The 18,326-nt window shown below is 47.5% G+C and overlaps 1 protein-coding gene across 2 annotated transcripts; it reads left to right on the top strand.

The window, feature by feature from the left end:
* The first annotated feature begins 227 nt into the window (after nucleotides 1-227).
* LOC132072755 (ras association domain-containing protein 6-like) lies at nucleotides 228-16,087 on the top strand. 2 transcript variants are annotated; one of them, XM_059471262.1, is made up of 11 exons: nucleotides 228-399; nucleotides 4,783-4,872; nucleotides 8,915-8,993; nucleotides 9,355-9,506; nucleotides 11,311-11,402; nucleotides 11,828-12,012; nucleotides 12,116-12,217; nucleotides 13,266-13,317; nucleotides 13,833-13,951; nucleotides 14,038-14,135; nucleotides 14,845-16,087. In XM_059471262.1, exons 2-11 carry the CDS (start codon nucleotides 4,802-4,804, stop codon nucleotides 14,918-14,920), a joined length of 1,026 nt encoding a protein of 341 aa, XP_059327245.1. In that variant the 5' UTR covers nucleotides 228-399; nucleotides 4,783-4,801; the 3' UTR covers nucleotides 14,921-16,087. The 2 variants fall into 2 exon arrangements, with proteins under 2 accessions (XP_059327245.1, XP_059327246.1); XM_059471263.1 differs by having other exon boundaries at nucleotides 9,358-9,506.
* The last annotated feature ends 2,239 nt before the right edge of the window (nucleotides 16,088-18,326 follow it).

Below are 18,326 nucleotides of genomic sequence, written 5' to 3' on the forward strand. Positions count from 1 at the left end.
GAAGCCTAACAAGTGTTTTGGGGGCAGGATGTTTCATGGCATGTCCACCAGACGATTCCAGGGAGTCAGCAGGTTGCCTCCCTTGGTCAAGTTAGTGATTAAAGCGTTAACCGGAGCCTCCTGGAGGTGGAACCGTGACTAAGGGCGGGCTCCTGTCAGCGCTTGGAGAAAGTGGTAGGTAAATATTCCCGACGTGCACCGAGGTGCGGGGAGTGTCCTGGGCTTCCAGCATTCCCAGTTTATTAAGCAAAACAATAATTACCAGCCCGGTGGGTCCCGAGCAGCAGCAGCAGCGGAGGCGGCTGTCCGCGCTGGCCATGCTGCCATGCCCCATTCGCGGCTCAGGGAAAGGCATGTGAGATTCCTGCTGCGCTTCTCCTGCTCGGATCGCCCGGCCAGGTGAGTGCCGAGGGCGGCTGGGGCAGCTGTGCTGCGCTGTCGGGGGAAGCGAGGTGTGCTTGCAGCCACCCGAACTCCGGGCACACTCCTCTGGGGCATGGGGGTGCCCGGGGGAAGGAGAAATGCCCGAAGGACAGGAGTTCCCAAAGGCTGTGTGAGAGCCGGCTGAGGCTGGGCGGGCGGTCACAGGTAGTGCCGCTCCTCCTGTGCCCGTGGCCAGGAGCCCGCCTTGCCCTTCATTCGCTCCGGGAGTGACCGGGGAGCGACACCGGTGACCTTGTGCGCTCTTTTCGGCGGCTGGAAACGGCCCGTGCCGCTCGGCTGCGGGCACAAAGTAACTTCTCCTAAAATGGGGGAGCACAGTGTTTGAAGGGGATGTGTGCGAGCCCCGCTCTGGCAATGCCCGAGGGGAGGGAGCGTGTGCGCGTCCTGCGGCGTGCCTGGGAAAGTTAAGGGGCCATATTCACATAATCCAGTTTACTGCTGGTTTTGTCAAATCCCATTCCGAGCCTGCCTGAGCAGAGGGCTTATGCTGTGATTTGTACTCAAGGAGTGCCCTTAATGCTCTGTACTGAACAGCTAATTATTAAAATAAGGTGTGAAGAAATCTGAAAGCCCGAGGAAAAAAAAAAACAACAAAGCCCCCTTTTTTTAGTGGGGAAAATACTGTTGTTCAGAATAAGTACTTTTTTTAAATTGCCACTTTTTTCTTTGGTGGTAGGGATATCTAACATAAACAAAAAGAACAAAAAAGGGGAATGTGAAGTCCCACAACTAGTGTATGTGACTAGTAAAATTATTCTGCTGATACTGAGTTTATCTATCAGAACAAATCTCAAATTCATCTTTATAGAAACTAGTCAGGATCGAAAAATTTGCTAAATACCAGCCACTTGTGAGTTTAGAAGATGACTCAGCTGGACATGGTGTTGTGCCTGTGTACAAAATATTTTATGTGCGTGTAGTGGATAGCTGAGTTAACAGGCAGCTGAGCCTTGGGTTTCTGTAAAAGAAATAGAAGAGATTTGCCCTATCCTGTCTTCCTGTGGGTTTGGAAGAGCTTTGGGGAGTGCTGGGTTAAAATACCTGGGGGTCTTTGCTGAGCTTTGGGGTTTCAGTTTCTCTAGCAGGGGCAGAGGCTCTGCACAGTGCACTGCACTCTGCGGCCTTGTCTTCAGATATGGATGCACCAGAAAGCACATCCAGGCTCTCCCACAAACTGAGCTGCTGCCTTGCTGCTCCTGCTTGTCTCAGTTCTGGATCCTGGGTGTCCCTCTCCTTCCTGTCCTCCTCTGCTTCTGCCTTTTTTTATCCTTGTCTAAAAATCTGTGTAGCCATTTGCTCTTAACTTCTGCTTTGTCATTCCTGCACTCTACTGTGCCTGGTCTGTCCCCTTAAGTAAATGACTTAAATATCACTGTACTGAATAAAAGGGAGTAAGTCCTCTTATCTGCCTCTGCACTGACACTTGGACTTTTTCTTTGAGAGGGAAAAAAACCCATTTCAGGTAAGATATGAATCTTACAGGCAAGTACAGCTCATTACCTTTGTGAGATTTGCCTTGTGCCCTGATGTGCTGATGCTCTTGCAGCTTTGAAATGTGCACTGGTCTGTTTTCCCTTTGCTTTTCCTAGACTCCTCCAATAGTTGCAGTCCTCCTCTAGAGATGCTCAGTTTGCAGCTCCCCCAGTTTTCATGTCCTCCTGATTTTTCCTTTGCTTTCCTTTCTGTCCTTCACTACATATTTCAGGCTTCAGTCAGTCTTCTTCCAAGCATTAGGTTTCTACTTGGCTAGGTCTCAGGCCAGCAGTTTAGTCCAGCCAAGATCCCACTTTCCTAACCTACCTGAGGAAATTCTGCCCTTCTAATCCAGTTTAACATAATGGTAAAGACACCTGTGTGATACCAAGTAAGTCAGGAGATGGCTTTGGATAAATGGCACAGGCAGATATGGCTGGAGTGGCTGGAAAATCAGCATGGTTTGGTTAGTTCAAATCAAAGGGAGCAGTGGAAAAGGCATTTCACTTCAGTTTGCTTCCTCAAAAGGACTGCAGGGAAATGGCATGGAAAGCAGCAGGAAAGAAAGGAGGTGATGGGAAATGTCCCAGCTTTGTGTGTTTAGGGAGCGCCAGTGCAAACATCCTGGCATCTGTTGTGTCAGGTACTGCTGCTGGGGAAGGCACTGAGCCATGGCAGCCCACAGGTTTGGGTCTTGGCTAAAAATAAGCCAGAATGTGCCCATGGGAAGGGTCTAGGGAGAAGAGGTTCACCTCTGCAGTGAGCTGGTGCTGTGGAAGTGTTTGGTGCCAGGCTGATAAGCACAGCAGGTCACATAACTGAGGAGAAAGTGGGAGTTGTGCTTCTCCCCCAGCCACAGCAGAGAAGGCTCTGTCCTGGATAATGCAGCTGTGAGGGAAAGAAGGGCTTTGGTGAAGAATTGTCCCCATCACCACCCATTCTTCCAGTTAGTTTTATTTTCAGCATTTTAATGGCACCTGGCTGATTTAAAATCTGTTTGGGGTATTTAAGGCAAATAATTTACTAGGAGCCATCCAGTGCATAGCAAAACACCGTGTTCATCTCTCTTGTGTGTGTGTATGTAAAAGTCACTTCTCTCTATATGCAGAGATCAGCTTTTTCCTTCAGAGGAATCATTTTAAGGCCAAACAGTGTAGAAAAGAGTGCAGCCACAAGCAGTGAAGCAGTGCTGGAGCTCTCCAGTGTCACTGCTCTAGTTAATAGAGGTGACTTGGCCATCTACTGCTCTTAACATGTTGTTTCCTGACAGGTGCTGAGGTGTACGTTCAGTTATTCAGGTGCCAAAGTACATAAACTCCTCTGCATCTTGTAAAAAGGGCTTGAAATTACACTGACACAGGCAGCTGCTTCACTTAGAGGTCTTAAGTAAATCCCATAAAATCAGATTTCAAGGTGTGGTCAGTGGTTACTGAAGTCATTTTGGAGGGAAAACCCAAGCAGTGGTATATAGCAGTGTATTCTTCACACACAACTCATGTCTGCACAGAAGTCCCTGGGCTTGTTTGGCTTGCAGGTATGTTTTTGTCTTGATGGATGTCACCCAAAGGACAAAGGGACTGCTCCTCCTTTTAGTGAGCTCCTGACAGAGCACTGCTAGAAACACCACCTGCTCAGGTAAAGCTCATTTTGGTAGTGCACCCTGGTTTTAGGGGTTATGAAATTACTTCCTATATATTTTGTAGGGTGAATGTCATGGGTTTTTTATATGCAAAACGTCTCACTTGTCCACATATGTTGTTTTTTAGAAACTATTTATCTATGATTTTGGAAAATAGGTGGCATCTAAAAAAGCAGCTCAGTAGTGCAGTATACAGAGGTGAGGTGTTTACTCTTTGCCCAGCCATGATCTGTTCAAGGTTGAATGTTCCCTAAATCAGTTTTTGGAAGGCTGCTTGTCATGGGGACTATAGACAATCAACCACTTTTCAGACATCTTTGACCAGGCCCTATCCAATGCAGTCTGAAATCAGATTCAAGTCAATCCCCTGGCATAAGGGACAATGGACATCGAGTGCTGTGAGTCAAATTCCTGTGTCATCTTACCCAAATAAGAGAAATGGAAGTGGAATGATCAACTTCCAGTGCAGTCTTTGGAGATGTTACTGCTTTTCATGGGATTCTCTGAGGTTTTTTTCCCCAGCCATGTGTGATGCCACTTGTTCAGTTAACTCCTCAGTCTTCCTTTTATTCTAGTACCTGAGGGTGAAGGAAAGAGCCTAGACTCCATAATTAAGTTTATTGAGGAATGCATTGTTGAAGTCTCGTGGCTCTGGCTCATTGCCTGCATAACAGGCTTGAATCCCAGTGTGGAAACCTGTAAATTGTACTGCTACCTCCCTGAAATTACTGTCTTGTTCTCTCTTTGCTTTCTTTGTGTGCTGCAGGACACTGCTAACCATCACCACTCCTTCCCTTGCCTAGTTTTAGGAATCTGGATGGGGTGGTTGTCAGAGTCGCAGTGTTTTGCTGTCCCTGGGTCATGGTCTGTCCATAGTGGACACATGGATCCTGGCCAGTATCTCAGACTGCTAACAACTCAAGCATAATCCTGGAGTTGAACAAATCCTAAAACTGCTTGAGAAAGTCCTGGTAGATCTAATGCTTGGGATTTAAGGTGCTGTTATACACTTGATGGGAATGGCATATGGCTTTTTTTACTATGAGTGGGAAATACTTGGGTATTAAGGCTAAGTATGAAGTAGTCAAAATATGGTGTAGTGAGCCCTCAGCTTGACTGTCCCAGCCTGTGTCACTCAGCCAACTAAAGCTTTGTGCCTGATTACTATTCCATCTTTTGTAGTAGCAGTAGTGGATGTATTTACTTTTTTTTCACCTTTTGCTTAGATTCATCTCTTCTGAGTAAATGAAGAAAGTGACTATGAAGGGACAGCATCTGCCTTCTGTTTTCATCAATGAAGAGAAGTTTGTAACCAGGTAAAATATTAAAACCCTGAATATTTAATGAGTTTGCTGCTTTCTTTCAAGTGATTCCACATGTATTCCTTGACAGGGGATCCTGTAGACAGCTGAGTCTGTAGCCACAGCAATCCCTACCACTTCGTTTAAGCTGTCTACAGAGTGGAGATGGCCTTCACATGGAATCAAAAGAACAGAGCATTAAGCCTTAGAGTCTGTGGAATTTGTTCCTTAAGGAGAACAGCCCATCTAGAGGATTCTGAAATAAAATTACAAGTTAAGGAAGAAGACCTTCTTGTCTTGGCAATCTGTTGAAATTTATCCTAAGTTCCAGAGTTGAGCTCAGCTTGTCTGCAGCCTGGGGTTTGGCAGCCCTGGATGGCAGTGTATCTGTGCAGAAAGAATTTTGGGCTGCTAGCTCCCTGCTGTGGTCAGAGGAAGTGTCTCTTTCACCTACTTGTAGAAAAAGCTCAGAATTGCAGTCTAACTGTCATTTGTGGCATGCTTTTCCACAGTTCAGTCTCCCTGGGAGGAGTTTTTCCTACTGCTGGCCCAAACTCTGAGCTACCTGGCCTTTAGCTCCATCCTCTTTCTTAGGGAATTGTTTTTTGCCTAGTGACAAGAGTGCAGGAGCTGGAAGGAGCCTCTCTTCTCTCCCCCTTCTTCACTTCCATGGCTCTTAGTCCTCCCATGGGAAAGAAACTACCTGTGGATTCAGCCAGGGATGGGTCTGCAATGCAATTTATTGTGCTGCAGGAGAGATCTGTTCCTGACTCCTGATACTTTCCTGTGTGGCCTGGGCAATGCTGGTTTCTCCCTTTCCAAGGAAGGCTGTCAGGGATTTGCCCAGAGCACAAAGGCAGCAGATGCATCACTCCCTTTCTCTTCAAGAGTTGTTCCCTTTATGCTGCTGTTAGTTTGGGACACAGTGCTTTTGTGTCAGAGGTAATTCATGTGTGTAAACTTGGCATGCAGAAGCCTTTGGAAATGTACCAGGTGAACCAGAGTCTTTGGGGCTTTATTCCTCTATGTACTTGCCTGTTCCTGTGGTGAAATGTGCATCCCAGTTGAGACCTTTCTGCATGACAGCCATGGTTTAAACTTTCTTCACCTTGCATCAAGGGAAATAAGTGTTTCAAGAACCACTGACATTCCATATGCACTCAGGCTTGCTTCCAATGCAATTTCCAGGCTGTCATCCCTCATCTCTGCCTTGAATCTGCTGTTGCACTGCTTCTCTTCCAGGTCTATCCTGCAATCTTGCTGATGGGGCAAGCTTGCTGTTTGGGAATTGCACAATGGCTGGATCAAAAGGCTGACCAAAGGTTGTGGGATGATTTGGCTGGCTGAACTGCTGCCTCTCCAGCAAAACTGCCATAAATATTCAGGGATTGTGTGTAGGGCTTGGGCAGGAGAGAGCACAGGTGAGCTGTCCTGGTTTAGTGTTTCCAGAGAGCAGCCTGGGCTCTGTTGTGGTTCACCACTGGGGCACTTGACATTGCAGCTCCTTTGTATCCTGCATTTGCTACTATTGGATAAAGTGGTGAATCTGCAGTGCATGTTATGTTTTTGGGCTGAGTTGTTCTGCCAGTTACTTGGCTTTGGTTTCTGTTTATGGCTGTGTTTGGCTGTTGTCACAACAGCTGCTGATTTTCCAGACACCAAACTCAGCAGAGATGGCATCTGTCTCTAGGTTAGGGCAGCAGGAAGACGTGTTACAGTAAGGCCACTCCTGGAACTGGGCTGGTGTACAAATTCCCTTATAGGGCAAAAAGAAGGAAAATGGTTTTTTTCTCTTATGTTTCTACTACACAAGGACAAACAAGTCAGAGTGAGCTGCTGGTAGTCTCTCCCTCAGGGCTTTTCTAATTGCTTGTGTGGTTTGTCACTGTTGGTTGCACTAATGCAAGGCTGAAACCTGAAAGACCTACTTATGCAAACTCCTGAGGAAGGTAATGGCAAGTTTTTCTAGAGAAGGCAAGAAACTCTGTGGAAATCTTGAGGGCTTGCTCTGAGAAACAGAACCTGTTTCAGAGATGACCCTTACCAGACCACTAACTGCTGTTAGTCTATGATTTTATTTTCCTTTGCATTCACCGTGGACTAAGAGTAATAGGTGAGCCTCAGAGTGTGCCCCAAGTCCTTAAGTATTTCTAATCCATCTTCAGGGAGCTCACCTTCCCAACTTCCTACTTGGAAAAAACCTGTGAGATAACAGCTGTCAATAAATGATTGCCAAATGCTGTGAAGTGCAGAGACTTGAGTTTGAAGCACCTCTGGAGCAGGACCAGCAGGTCTGTCACAACATCTGTCAGACAGAACTGCAGATCTATCTCCTACTTGCCTGGTAATCCTGAGCTGCATCTGGAGCTTGCCCGTGTACGAGGCCAAGGCGTGCTTCATCTTGCTTTCATTTGTCTGTAGCCAGTTCTGTGATGAGAGCTGGGCTTGCTTCTGATTCACATCCAAACCTCCTTGCATTCCCTTTTGGTGGGATGGCCTGAATGTGGTCCCTCACAGAGACACAAAGAACCTGGAATGAGCTATCTCAACCCAGTGCAAAGAAGGACTTTTGCCACCAGTATTATGAGGATTAAAGAACAAAGTAAGTTAATGTTGAGAATCCTTGTTTAGAATCCAGTTAATAAAACTAGTTAAAAATATTTTTTGTGTGTGGGATTGCAATAATGTAAAATAAATAATTTACATCCACAAAATTAGCAGGGATTGCAATGAACCTTGAGTTTAGTGCTGCAGCCCCTGTCTTCGTGTTACCTGCTAGGTAAAAGCCCAGTTGATCTTTTCCCTTCTCACCATGGGAAAAGGCTGTCTGAAGCAATAGGACACTGTCCTGTTTATTAAGTGGAGAGGGAGGGATAGGTGTGCCAGGGAAAGCTCTCCACGTTCATCTCTGCTTGGCCATGTGCCCCAAGCACAGCCTGGACGTGTTACCTGCCCCCCTGGCTGTCCTTGGTTCCTCTCTGGTGTGTGCACACCTGGGCCCTGGGGAAAGCCACATTCCTGGGGCCTGTCCCCATGCTGAGCTGTCAGTTCTCTGAGGCACTTCTTTATTTAAAATTTGTGGAGGAATTTTAATAATGTTTCTGATGGTACATGAGTTGTGAACAGCTCCAGCAGCTCTCTAAGGAACGTGTGCTGCAGAGTTTGCAGGTGCTGTGTGTTCCATCTGTGGGCCTGCTGTTCCAACAGCTCCCACAAACATGGAAATAACAGGCAGTATTTGGAAACAAACTCAGTGTCCTCACACCTCACTGCGAGGCAGGACATGAAACCATTGTAATCCTTAGTCCACAAGGAAGGATTTGTACAGTTCAATGCAGTTGTTCCCCATGGTTAACCACCTCTGCTGCTGGGAATTGCTTGCCTGAATTACAGTCTGAGCCATCTTTAAATGGTGTGGGGAAGAGTGTTTCATTCTCATGGCCTCTAAATGCATTTCAATAATTCTGTCATTGCTCAGCCCTCCACAGCCTGAGCTGCAGCTGGCTTTGTCTCCATGGCTCCTTGTTCTTGGCAGAGGTTCTCCTCATCTCCTTCCTTTCTCCTCTCAGCAAAGACATGGTGCAAAGCTGTTTTGTTTCAGACAGAGGGAAATAGAAATGTTAGACACCCTGTAGATGTTTGGAGATAGGAAAAGTATCTGCAGCAGTATGAGGACTGAATGGAAGCCAGCATGTAAGGAAAACAAAGTGCAGCCTAGTTAAAGCAACGTGCAGCACTGGTGCATGGGGATGTTGTTCTGTTTGCTTCCTCCTCATGACTGCTACAGAGGTGCAAAGTACAAGCTATGCTGGGGCAGCATTATTAATGTCATGTGAGGCTGACTAATTAATTTCCTCTGGGTCATTAAAGGAGCAACTTATGAGCAACCCAGTAACCTGGCAAAACTTTTCTCTCAGAAAATGATGTATGGATCATTAATAAACCTATACAAGGGTGCAGAGGGTAGCACAGTTACGGGGTGTTACCCTGCCATGTACCACCTGCATTTTACAGAGATGTTAAAAACATTTCTTTTTCATTGTGATCTTCATTCTAGAGAGCAGCTCAGTTCTCTTCTGAGGAATTATAACTCTTACTATTCAGATCAAGAGAATCTGCAACTGTCATACAAGCAGGTAAGGATTTAGGGGTGAGAAACTCCACTAATCTGGATATCACAAATTAGTGCTCCCTTCTCGTCACAGCACTGGACTCCAGCTCCACTCGCTGTGGTGTTGTTATTGCACGACAGGTTCCATCTAATGTAATAAACCAGAACTGGTTTCCTGAACTGATCAGGTCAGCCTGCAGCTTTGGCTGTTTTGGAAATTGCTCAAAACTGAGGTTACACATTCTCCAGGTAATCTGTTCCAGGGCTGTGCCAGCCTCAGAGATTTCATTTTAGTCCTGTTACTTTGAGGGGAGACAGGTTATTATTAGTTGATTATTTTTACTCCATTATTATGCAGCACTGAGTATTTCCCTGTTTTTCTCCAGCAGGAAGGAAGCACCCCCTTCATTGAAGGAATCCTGTCGATATTCTGGGGCGTGCAGCATCCTATCAGATTAAAGATTCAAGATGAGAAGCAAATACCCTCTTTTGTAACCCTGAAGTCAACAGAGAATGTGGGCTTTTTCCCCAGTAAAAGGTAATGGATGGACTTCCCTAGGGAGGCTAGCATGCAAGATAGCTTGTATTGTGGCTTCAATGGCTGTGGCTGGCTGCCCTGGATATCCGAGATTCCCCAAGGCCGTGGTGGTTGCTGGACAGCAGAGCCTTTGAGCAGCCTCTGCTGGGCTGGAAGGTGTGTGTTTGTAGCACCTTTGTTTGGCCCTCAGCCTGAGGATCTGGAAGGAGGCTGCTCTTTTTCATGGGAACTGACAATTCCTATACAAGGACTGGGAAATTGGTGTATATAAATGTATAGGAAAAGAGCCAAACAATTCCCCTGTGTTTCCATGTGCACCTGATACTGGTAGCCCCTGAGAGGCCTCATGTTGGTGCACACACTAGAGCATGAAGCCAGAATCTGGTGGGTAGTGCTGAGGGATTGTCTGTCCCAGCTTACAGGTATGTGAGGTCTGCAACCATTGCTGCTCAGGTGAAGTTCAAGTGAGGGAATGGATACTGGCTTTGTCTGTGCAAAATTTGGTCTAAAAACCCCTTAAAATACTCACAGACCAGCTGTTCCATAAAATGACATTTTATATCCCAGTGTGTTGTGCTCAGCTGATACAGGTACTCCGTGTACTTTTCCCTTGTTTTGTACGCTGTTTCCCCAGCCTTGGTTGGTGAATTTGATGAGCTGAATCTGAATCTTGTGATACAGAGACAGAGCCAATGTTCACCCTGAATGACTCCCTGATAAATTGAGTACTGCAGAGTTTATTTTTCTTATGACTTATTGTCTTAGGTTGCATGTGAGGCATGTTGGAACTGAACTGGGGATTTAATTCTGCCACCTTTGAAGCTACAGAGTTCCAGTAAAGTCTTCTTCCCCATCTCTGGCTGCTGAAATTCAGGGATGAATTTTGACAGGAGTAACTAGGAAAGAACCTGAGTTTTAGGCAAATCTGGCTCTCAGTTTACCTCAACCAGGTCTGCTGGTGTGGGGTGCACATGGCCTGCAGGGCAATTCTTAAAAATCTTCTGGCTGGTGGAAATCTGTATGCTAAAGTAAACATTCACTCATGATCCCAGAAACGTGGGGCTGCCCTGACATGCTTTAAGGTGTGCAGAGCAGCTTGGCTGTCTGATCTTAAAGGAACTTGGTAAATGTGTGCAATACAACCAAGATCTTGTTTGGCATGTAAGTTGGGGCTAGCTGAGTATTGTTGGGAATACATATATATATATATATATATATATATATATATATATATATATACATATGAAATTAAGTTTTTAATATTGCACTACAATCTGGTTTATTCTCAATCAGAGCAATAACTGGATGAAGACCTTATGCTGAAGAGTTTGGGCATAAGTTTGAGTTAGCGTTTGAGTTAGCATGATTTAATATTGACATCTGAAAGACTGGATGGAACTTCCTGCTCTCATACATAGCTGGTTTGGACAGCATAAGTGTAACCTGTGTAACTCTGTTCTGTAATTATTAAACCACAATATGTGTGTTTTGTGTGCTTGCCTGGTAGTCTGAGTGTGATTAATCCAGGATGTTGCTGTAAAACAGATCAGGAATTACTGCAAGTTGTTTAGGTTGTGTCCTGGTTGATGTTCAACAGGTTTTACATTGGATGTGTTACATTTGGGATCCCTGGTCATACCATATTTTAATATGAAGTTGTTATGACTTAAACTAAAATTACCATGCTGAAGTCTGTATGTTGAGCAGGGATAGGAATATATGACATGACCCCCGGGCACAGGATAAACTGCAGTCACTGAGTTACTGAGGAGCAGTCAATGGTAACTCTGTGTTTGTCTTTCAGGGGAATGACTCGCTGGGGAGAGTTTGATGACCTCCATCACATTAGTGGGGACACACTGAAATCTACCGAGGAGCAGCCAGACCTCAAGCAAAGTTAGTGTCGGTGCTCTCAGGTTAACCAGGTTAAAATTCTGTGTTCTGTGACAGTGCAAAAGGCCCCTCACACACATCAGCCCTTCCCTGCCAGCTAAGGGAAATCTCTTTGCTGTGTGTCACATGCCCTGCAAGCTGGGGAAACACCCACCTAGGGCTGCTTAGGGCTGTGCAGGTGACTTGGTGAACAGCCAGTGGCAATGAGCTGTGCTTTCATCCAAGAAATCATTCCCAAGGGAGCAAATCAGCAAACTGCAACCCCTGCAAGCAGCCTGTTCTTCATCGTATGCCTCTGCCTTGTTCCTTTCCTGCTCCACCCCCCCAAAAATAATAAATAGTAAACAGTAAATGAAGCCCCTCACTGAGAGCCTCCCTCCTCTGGGGTGCTGGCAGCTGCACAGGACGCGTGGTTCTCTTCTGTCCAGGTTATCCATGCTATGAAAGTCACACTCTCAGGTCCAGGAGGGAGCAGGAGCTCGACTGTGCCACCCTGCCCCGCACCAACAGCGATGCCACGGCCGTGCGCAGGAGGACCAAGCTCCCCACCATCGCCAGGACAGAAGTAGAAACTCACAGGTTCTCTATCAATGGCCACTTCTACAACCACGAGGTAGGAAATTTTAGGCTTGGCTTTGTCACCTGAGGGACAGGGAGCCCTGCCCAGTGAGGTGTGCCTCAGGCTCAGGCCGTGGTGTGGCTGCTTTTGTTCCCAGACGTCCGTTTTCACTCCGGCTTTTGGGTCAGAAACCAAAATAAGAATCAACAGCCAGATGAGAACCAGACAAGTGATAGAGCAGTTGCTTCGGAAGTTTAAGGTAAGTCTGCTGGCAGGAGGAAGCGTGGCCGTGTTCTGGAAGCGTTCATTCCCATGTGCACTCCCCCCAGCACTGCGGGAAAGATGTGGAATAGCTGGGCGAGGACAGTGCATGGAGCGGAGTGTAAAAAAACCCAGATGGACAATTTTAACCCTGGCGGTGCTGCCCTCCCGCGGACAGCCCCGGAACTGCGGCTCGCCTGAAACAGCAGCGATTATCCCAGCGCCGGTCTGGGACCGGCTTTCCCTGGGAGCCGGGCATGTGGGAAGATGGGAAGGTTACAGCTGTAAGTACTGCTCGAGGCCAGTGCCATGCTGCCTGAAACTACTTTTTTTTTTTTAATTTCCTTGGAACCATCTCCCACCAACAATGTCGTATGTGGTCAGAAGTAGCTTTGCCCTTACTGCTGATATTTCTCAAATATCTTGATTTTTCATGGCTGCTTAGTGTTTAATTTATACTTTAATGGTCTTGAACTTCCCTTTTAACTTGTCTGGAGACTTCACTATTGCAGAATTACTTTGTGTGGTTAGTAAGACTTGTGAGTGTCTTGGAAGGAAAACAACTTCTAGGAGTAGCAAGGAAGGGAATTACAGAGCAGGGAGTAGAGTTGTAGGGAATACATTGCAAAGAAGGTGTTCAAAAGCTGTGCTGTTCTCTGAATGTGGCTGTCAGGCACGAGGGTAGGTCACAGAGGTTTACCTTGATGGCAGCACAAACAGCAGATCTACGTGTGAGGGGAGAATAAGCTCTAGGAAGCAGTTAAGGATGCTGCAAGGAAAGCAGGCAGGACAGATCTGGGTTTGCAGTGTGTTACTGGTTTGGGCACATGGGAACACAATGGTTAGGGCTGGCCCAGGGACAGTGAACGTGGCAGCACAGCTTTCGGCCTTATGCAGATCCACTATCTTTAGCTCTTGTACAGACAGGATCCCTGTCTCAGGCTTTGATCCAAATCTCTGAGCTGAGACACACAGGGAAAATGTGCTGAGAGGGAAGTGCTGGGAAGGTCTGTGAGTCTGAATGGAATTTCTTTTTTTTTTCACAGATAGAAAACAACCCCCATGAATTTGCACTTTACGTTATCCATGCATCTGGAGGTAAGCCAGCCACTGTGCCTGAGCACTTCAGCTCTGATCATTGTCTGTGTGTGTGGAATGTGTCCCTTGGAGTAACAGGACTTGTGCCAGGCCTCTGTCCTTGTTTGTGCACTGTGTGTGTGCTGTGGCATTTTGCCTTCTCAGGGACCCTTCAGAGATGTCTCCTCTGGAGAGAAAAAGCTGAATAATTGTGTGTATTTCAGCTGACAGTTTGCATTGCATATGCTGAGTTCAATGTACTCACTGGTCAGTGGAAAAAGGTTACTTCCATAGCAGTTTACTTTTCCAGGAAAAGGGAGATTTGATCTTTATTAAAGGGAACACCTGAGAGAATAGGAGGGAACTGGGGGAGAAGGTATTTTAAATGGCACAACATCAGGGACCTGTTGGGTATCTGGTCATTGCACTCAAGTCAGTATGGGATCCTCGTCAGGTAAAAAGGCTCGTGACTGCAGGTGGTAGATGGAGCCCCTGTGGCTGGTTCTGTGTTTTGTGACACTGCTTATACATTCCAGAAAAGAAGCAGCTGAGGAGTAGAGATGTTCCCTTGCTGCACAGGCTGCTGCAGGGGCCCTCTGAGAAGGTTGCCAAGTTCTTTCTCATGGATAGGGACGTGGAAGAGATCAGCAGTGATGTATGTATATCCTCACTTCTCATAGCTCGTGGAGTTTTCCTCGGTGACCACAGTCAGCAGTGCCTTTCTTGTCTTCTCCTTGGTAGGTGGCTCAGTACATTTCATTCCATCTTCCCTTCTTGGAATCCATTCTGCACAGAATAAATGAAGAGGAGAAGCAGGAGATTCAACAGACAACTGCAAGGTAAACAGACACAGAATGAGGTGTCACAGAGTCCAGGGCAATCTGTACAATTGGCTCATGAGGAGAAGATATGAATGTAGCAGAGTACAGGTGGAACACTGTGACGGGAAGGCTGGAGGGATTGGGAGGGTTTGTAATCCTTTCCCTATCCTGCTGCTCTTAAAGATTCCATAATTAACATTGACTACACACAGAGTAGGGTCTTCAGAAAATTTGGACCTCCAGGTAACTTCTCTTTATTTTGTTTGCTGTTTGCTTTCTGGGCTTTCAACTGTCTCGGTCGGTACTTGCTGCTGTTCCCTTGGAAAGGGTAAATGCAGTACCACACGTAGTACCATTTTGGTTCTGTAGCATTTCAGCCACATCACTGCCTGATGTCGCCTTAAAACTTGAGGTGAGTGATGGAAATGCCCCTGGCAAAAAGGGAGATTGTCCCACAGGTACAAGCCAGAGGAGTGCCATATTTGTAAGCCTCTCCTGAGTCCAGGAGCACCAAGAGGCTGCAGCAGCCACAGATCTGTTACTGCACGATGGGCTGATAATCACCTTGAATCCAAGTGTCAGGAAACATTTAGAAAATACCAGACTTGCCTGCATTGGGAAAGTGGGACAGGGCCACAAAGGTTGGGAATGGACCCACATGTGAGCAGCTGGTTGGAATTTGTGCTGAAGGTTTGCAGAGGTTGTTTCAATGCCTTCTCCCTCTCAGGTACACACGAGAGAAGAGGCTGATCCAGCAGCACCTGCGCAGTCGGAGCGTTCAGAAAACAGAGACCACGGTGTGAGGGGACGGCCCTGGAGAGCACTGGGAATGTCCCTGGAACGCCTGGGCTGCTGAAGGACAGTCCTGCTGCCTTCTGGGCTGGGACTGAGCAGTGACAGTGCCCCGTGGGAGAAGTGTCCCCTCACCATTAACCCCTGCAGCGCTGGGGTGCGGGCTGCAAGCGCCCACGGAGATGCACATTGCCCAAACTGCAGATGCTGGCTCTGACTTGGAACTTGGGCAAAAACTCCCCTGAAAAGCCCAAGGCTTTAAATCCTGCTGACGTGTGACCTGGCACCAAGAGGCTGGCATAGAAAATTGCTGCAATAACCAATGTGCTGATAGAAAATGTGCAAACTAGGAATGTGGTTATCCCTCTGTTAAAGAAATGTTGTGTTATATCAGCAGAAAGCTTTTCAGTAGAGCCAAGTGGCAGAAGATATTTATGTATTTAAGACTGCAGGTAGGATTTCCATTTAAGTTATAAAACATCCATGCAAGATGCCTGAAATCCACGGGCTTCAGGCTGGTGGATGCTGAAACTGCTTAAGCTTTGAGCTGCTGTTAGAAAAACATAACTGGAAACCCTCCCACTGAGGAGCTGCTGAGCTCTTAGCAATGACAGGGAATTTATTGCTGAAATACCTCGTGCACTGCAAAGTAAGAACTGACTGAACACTGTGGGGTCCTGAAAGGCACCTCAGTGGTTTCTGTAGTTGGAATTGCTGATTGTGTTCCTTCCTGAGTGTACTGTTTGACAGGGAATGGAGGTGCTCAGTGAGAGGCCGCGTGTCACAGCCAGGGAGGGCTGGGCCCACGGCCGCCCCAGGGATGCAGTTTGGCTCCAGCCCAGCCCCACGCAGGGCACTGCAGCCCCTGCCAGGTCCTTCCTGGCTGAGCTGTGCTCCATCTTAGAGCTCCAGTTACAGAGATGTAAATAAAATAAAGCTGTGCACAGCTCCTTGTCCTCCTGCACTACCTGGTTGTCTTTACCTGGTGTCTGTGCCTTACCTCACTGCCTTTGTCTCATGCAGGTAACAAATGCTTGTGAGGGAGGAAAGGGATGTGCAGAATATGTGGCCTCGAAATTGTATGGAGTAAATCAAATTGTAAAACTTTACACTGCCCAAAATCCTGTTACTGGGATGAGAATTCAGAAAGTGAAGGTCAAGGTGCTGATATTGAAGCTCCTCAGGTTGCAGCAAGTGTGTTATTTCAAAGTAAAGTTTATAATCCTGCCCAGGAGAATGGGTAGGGACAAGGGAGCACAAAGGGCAGAAATAACAATAACTCATGGTTAAGAGGTAGGAATTAAATAGGCCGTTTTTGTCACCATCTGATGTTCAAGACTTGAATACTTTTCAATTCTCTTGTCTTGCTGAATTGGGACTGAAAACTTTGGGCAGACAGAAGTGTGGGAATAGGGCACAGAGCTGGTGCTGTTGGCCAGGATTTCAGGGTGAGGGCAATGGTGCTGTGACTCCTGCGGGGCTGGTTCTTTGTGAGTGCTGTGCTGTCTAAATGAAACATTTCTGCCAAAAGCAGGCAGGAGCAGGGGAAGAATCTCTTCCAAAGTATTCTGGGACACTCAAGGAAACACAGCAAGGACACCCAGGTGACAGAGGAGAGGGAGGTCACTCAGGTTCGAACATGAACCATTAACCACAGAAACAGTGATTACAGTCCATATCTTACCTGAATTTGTGCATTTGATCTCATTTGCACTTAGACTTCATAAGCTTAGGATTTAAAATGCCTCTCTTTATCTTGTTCTGTGACTATTTGGGATAAGATGATAACATTTCATACCACAGCCAAATCCTGAATTTCCATCACTTAGCTTATTGTTCAGTGGATTTCCTTACAGGAATTCAGCCTCTCTCAGACCTAAAGGTGGCTTTTTGTCACTTGGTTTGCTTTAAATGCTCCCTGTGCCCTTTGTGTCACTTGTCCAGCGAGGACCTTGCCAAGAACTGTGCAGCTCCTTATGCCGACAGCATTTTCTCACTCCTTTGGGTGAGTTCTGGACCCTGGAAAAAGGAAAATCCCTGGGAGCATCAGTGTCAGGAGGGTGGCTGGTGTGTCTGTGACACGTTCAGTGCTCATTAGGCTGTGGCTGCACTCGCGCTAATTAATGGGCACGAGAGCAGCAGGCCGGGTTCGGCCGAGCTCGGCTCGGTTCGGCTGAACTCGGAGCCGCTCGCTGCATTCGGAGCTCAGCTCGGTTCGGTTCGACCGACCCCGTAATGTTCAGGATGGTTCCGCTGATCTCGCCTTGGTTCGGCTTACCTAGTTCGGTTCCGCTTATCTAGCTCCGTTCGGCTGAACGCGGTTCCGTCCCGTTCCGTTCAGTTCACCTCAGCTAAACTCGGATCGATTCGGCAAATCGCGGCCAGAGTCGGCCCTTCGGGTACGCTCTGCTGTTCTCGGCCGCACTCGGCTGTTGTCGGCTCCACTCGGCCCCACTCGGCTCTTCGGCCGTCCCTGACTCTGCTCCGCGGTGCAATGGCGGCCGGTGGCGGGGCCCCGCTCCCCGGCCTGAGCCCCGTGAGGGGACAGAGCGCTGGCACAGCCGCCTCAGCCAGGGTCACCCTGTCCCTGCCCGGGCCCGCGTTCCCCGGAGCGCGCCCTGCAGCGCAGAACGCGGCCTCAGAGCCAGGAGCGGGGCCAATGCCCTCGGCTCGGCAGCGGCGCCGGGAGGCGGCGGGCGGTGCCCTCAGGTGAGCGGCCGGAGCGGAGGGAGCGGGGCCGGGCACCCACAGCGGGACGGGGCTGCTTCGGGCGCTGCTGCTGCGGGGGTCCCGCTATGGGTGGGACGGGGCTGTCCCGGGCCTTGCGGCTCTCTGGGATCGCGTTCCGTGGAATAAAGCTGGGGCTCGTCCCGGCTGCGGGGGCAGCGCTTTGTTGTGTGAGAAACAAAGTTCACTCTTTAGAATTTGTACACGTTTGTTAAGGGATAAAAGGCAGCGCTGGGGTGCTTGGCTGTTTGCCAGGAGCACCCGGTCACCTTAAACCGTGTTCTCTAGGTTCTGTTCCATTGCAGTGGTGTGTGCATATTCATTAGAGTTTATACATGTTCAAACAGTCCTTGGAGTTTAGATGTTCTTTTGCTTGGTTTTAACCTTCGTGCCATCTTGTGGATTAAACCAATATACTTTATTTCTTCCTGTGGTGCCATCCTGTTTTATTTTCACTCCCTCGTTATTTGATAACGAGGATCAATAATATTTTTTTTCTCGGTGCTCTGGTTTCTGTTTCTGTTATCTTGTGTTTCAGATAAGATTGTCCCCAGATGTGGGAAATCACCTAATTACCTTACACCATTTTCTGAGTTCCTTACATGTAAAAGCATTTTAACATTTCACAGTCTCTATTATGCTACAGTCTAAAATAGTATCTCTTACACTGCTGTTTACAAAAGCTCTGCA

The sequence above is a fragment of the Ammospiza nelsoni genome, chromosome 4 (genome assembly GCF_027579445.1).
Source record: "Ammospiza nelsoni isolate bAmmNel1 chromosome 4, bAmmNel1.pri, whole genome shotgun sequence".
NCBI classification, from domain to species: domain Eukaryota; kingdom Metazoa; phylum Chordata; class Aves; order Passeriformes; family Passerellidae; genus Ammospiza; species Ammospiza nelsoni.

Excerpts from the sequence above, each read along its gene's own strand:
- LOC132072755 (XM_059471262.1), top strand. The coding sequence starts at position 4,802 with ATGAAGAAAGTGACTATGAAGGGACAGCATCTGCCTTCTGTTTTCATC. Across the intron at positions 12,218-13,265 it reads AGTTGCTTCGGAAGTTTAAG|ATAGAAAACAACCCCCATGA; the intron begins GTAAGTCTGCTG and ends TTTTTTTCACAG. Across the intron at positions 14,136-14,844 it reads ATTCAACAGACAACTGCAAG|GTACACACGAGAGAAGAGGC; the intron begins GTAAACAGACAC and ends TCTCCCTCTCAG.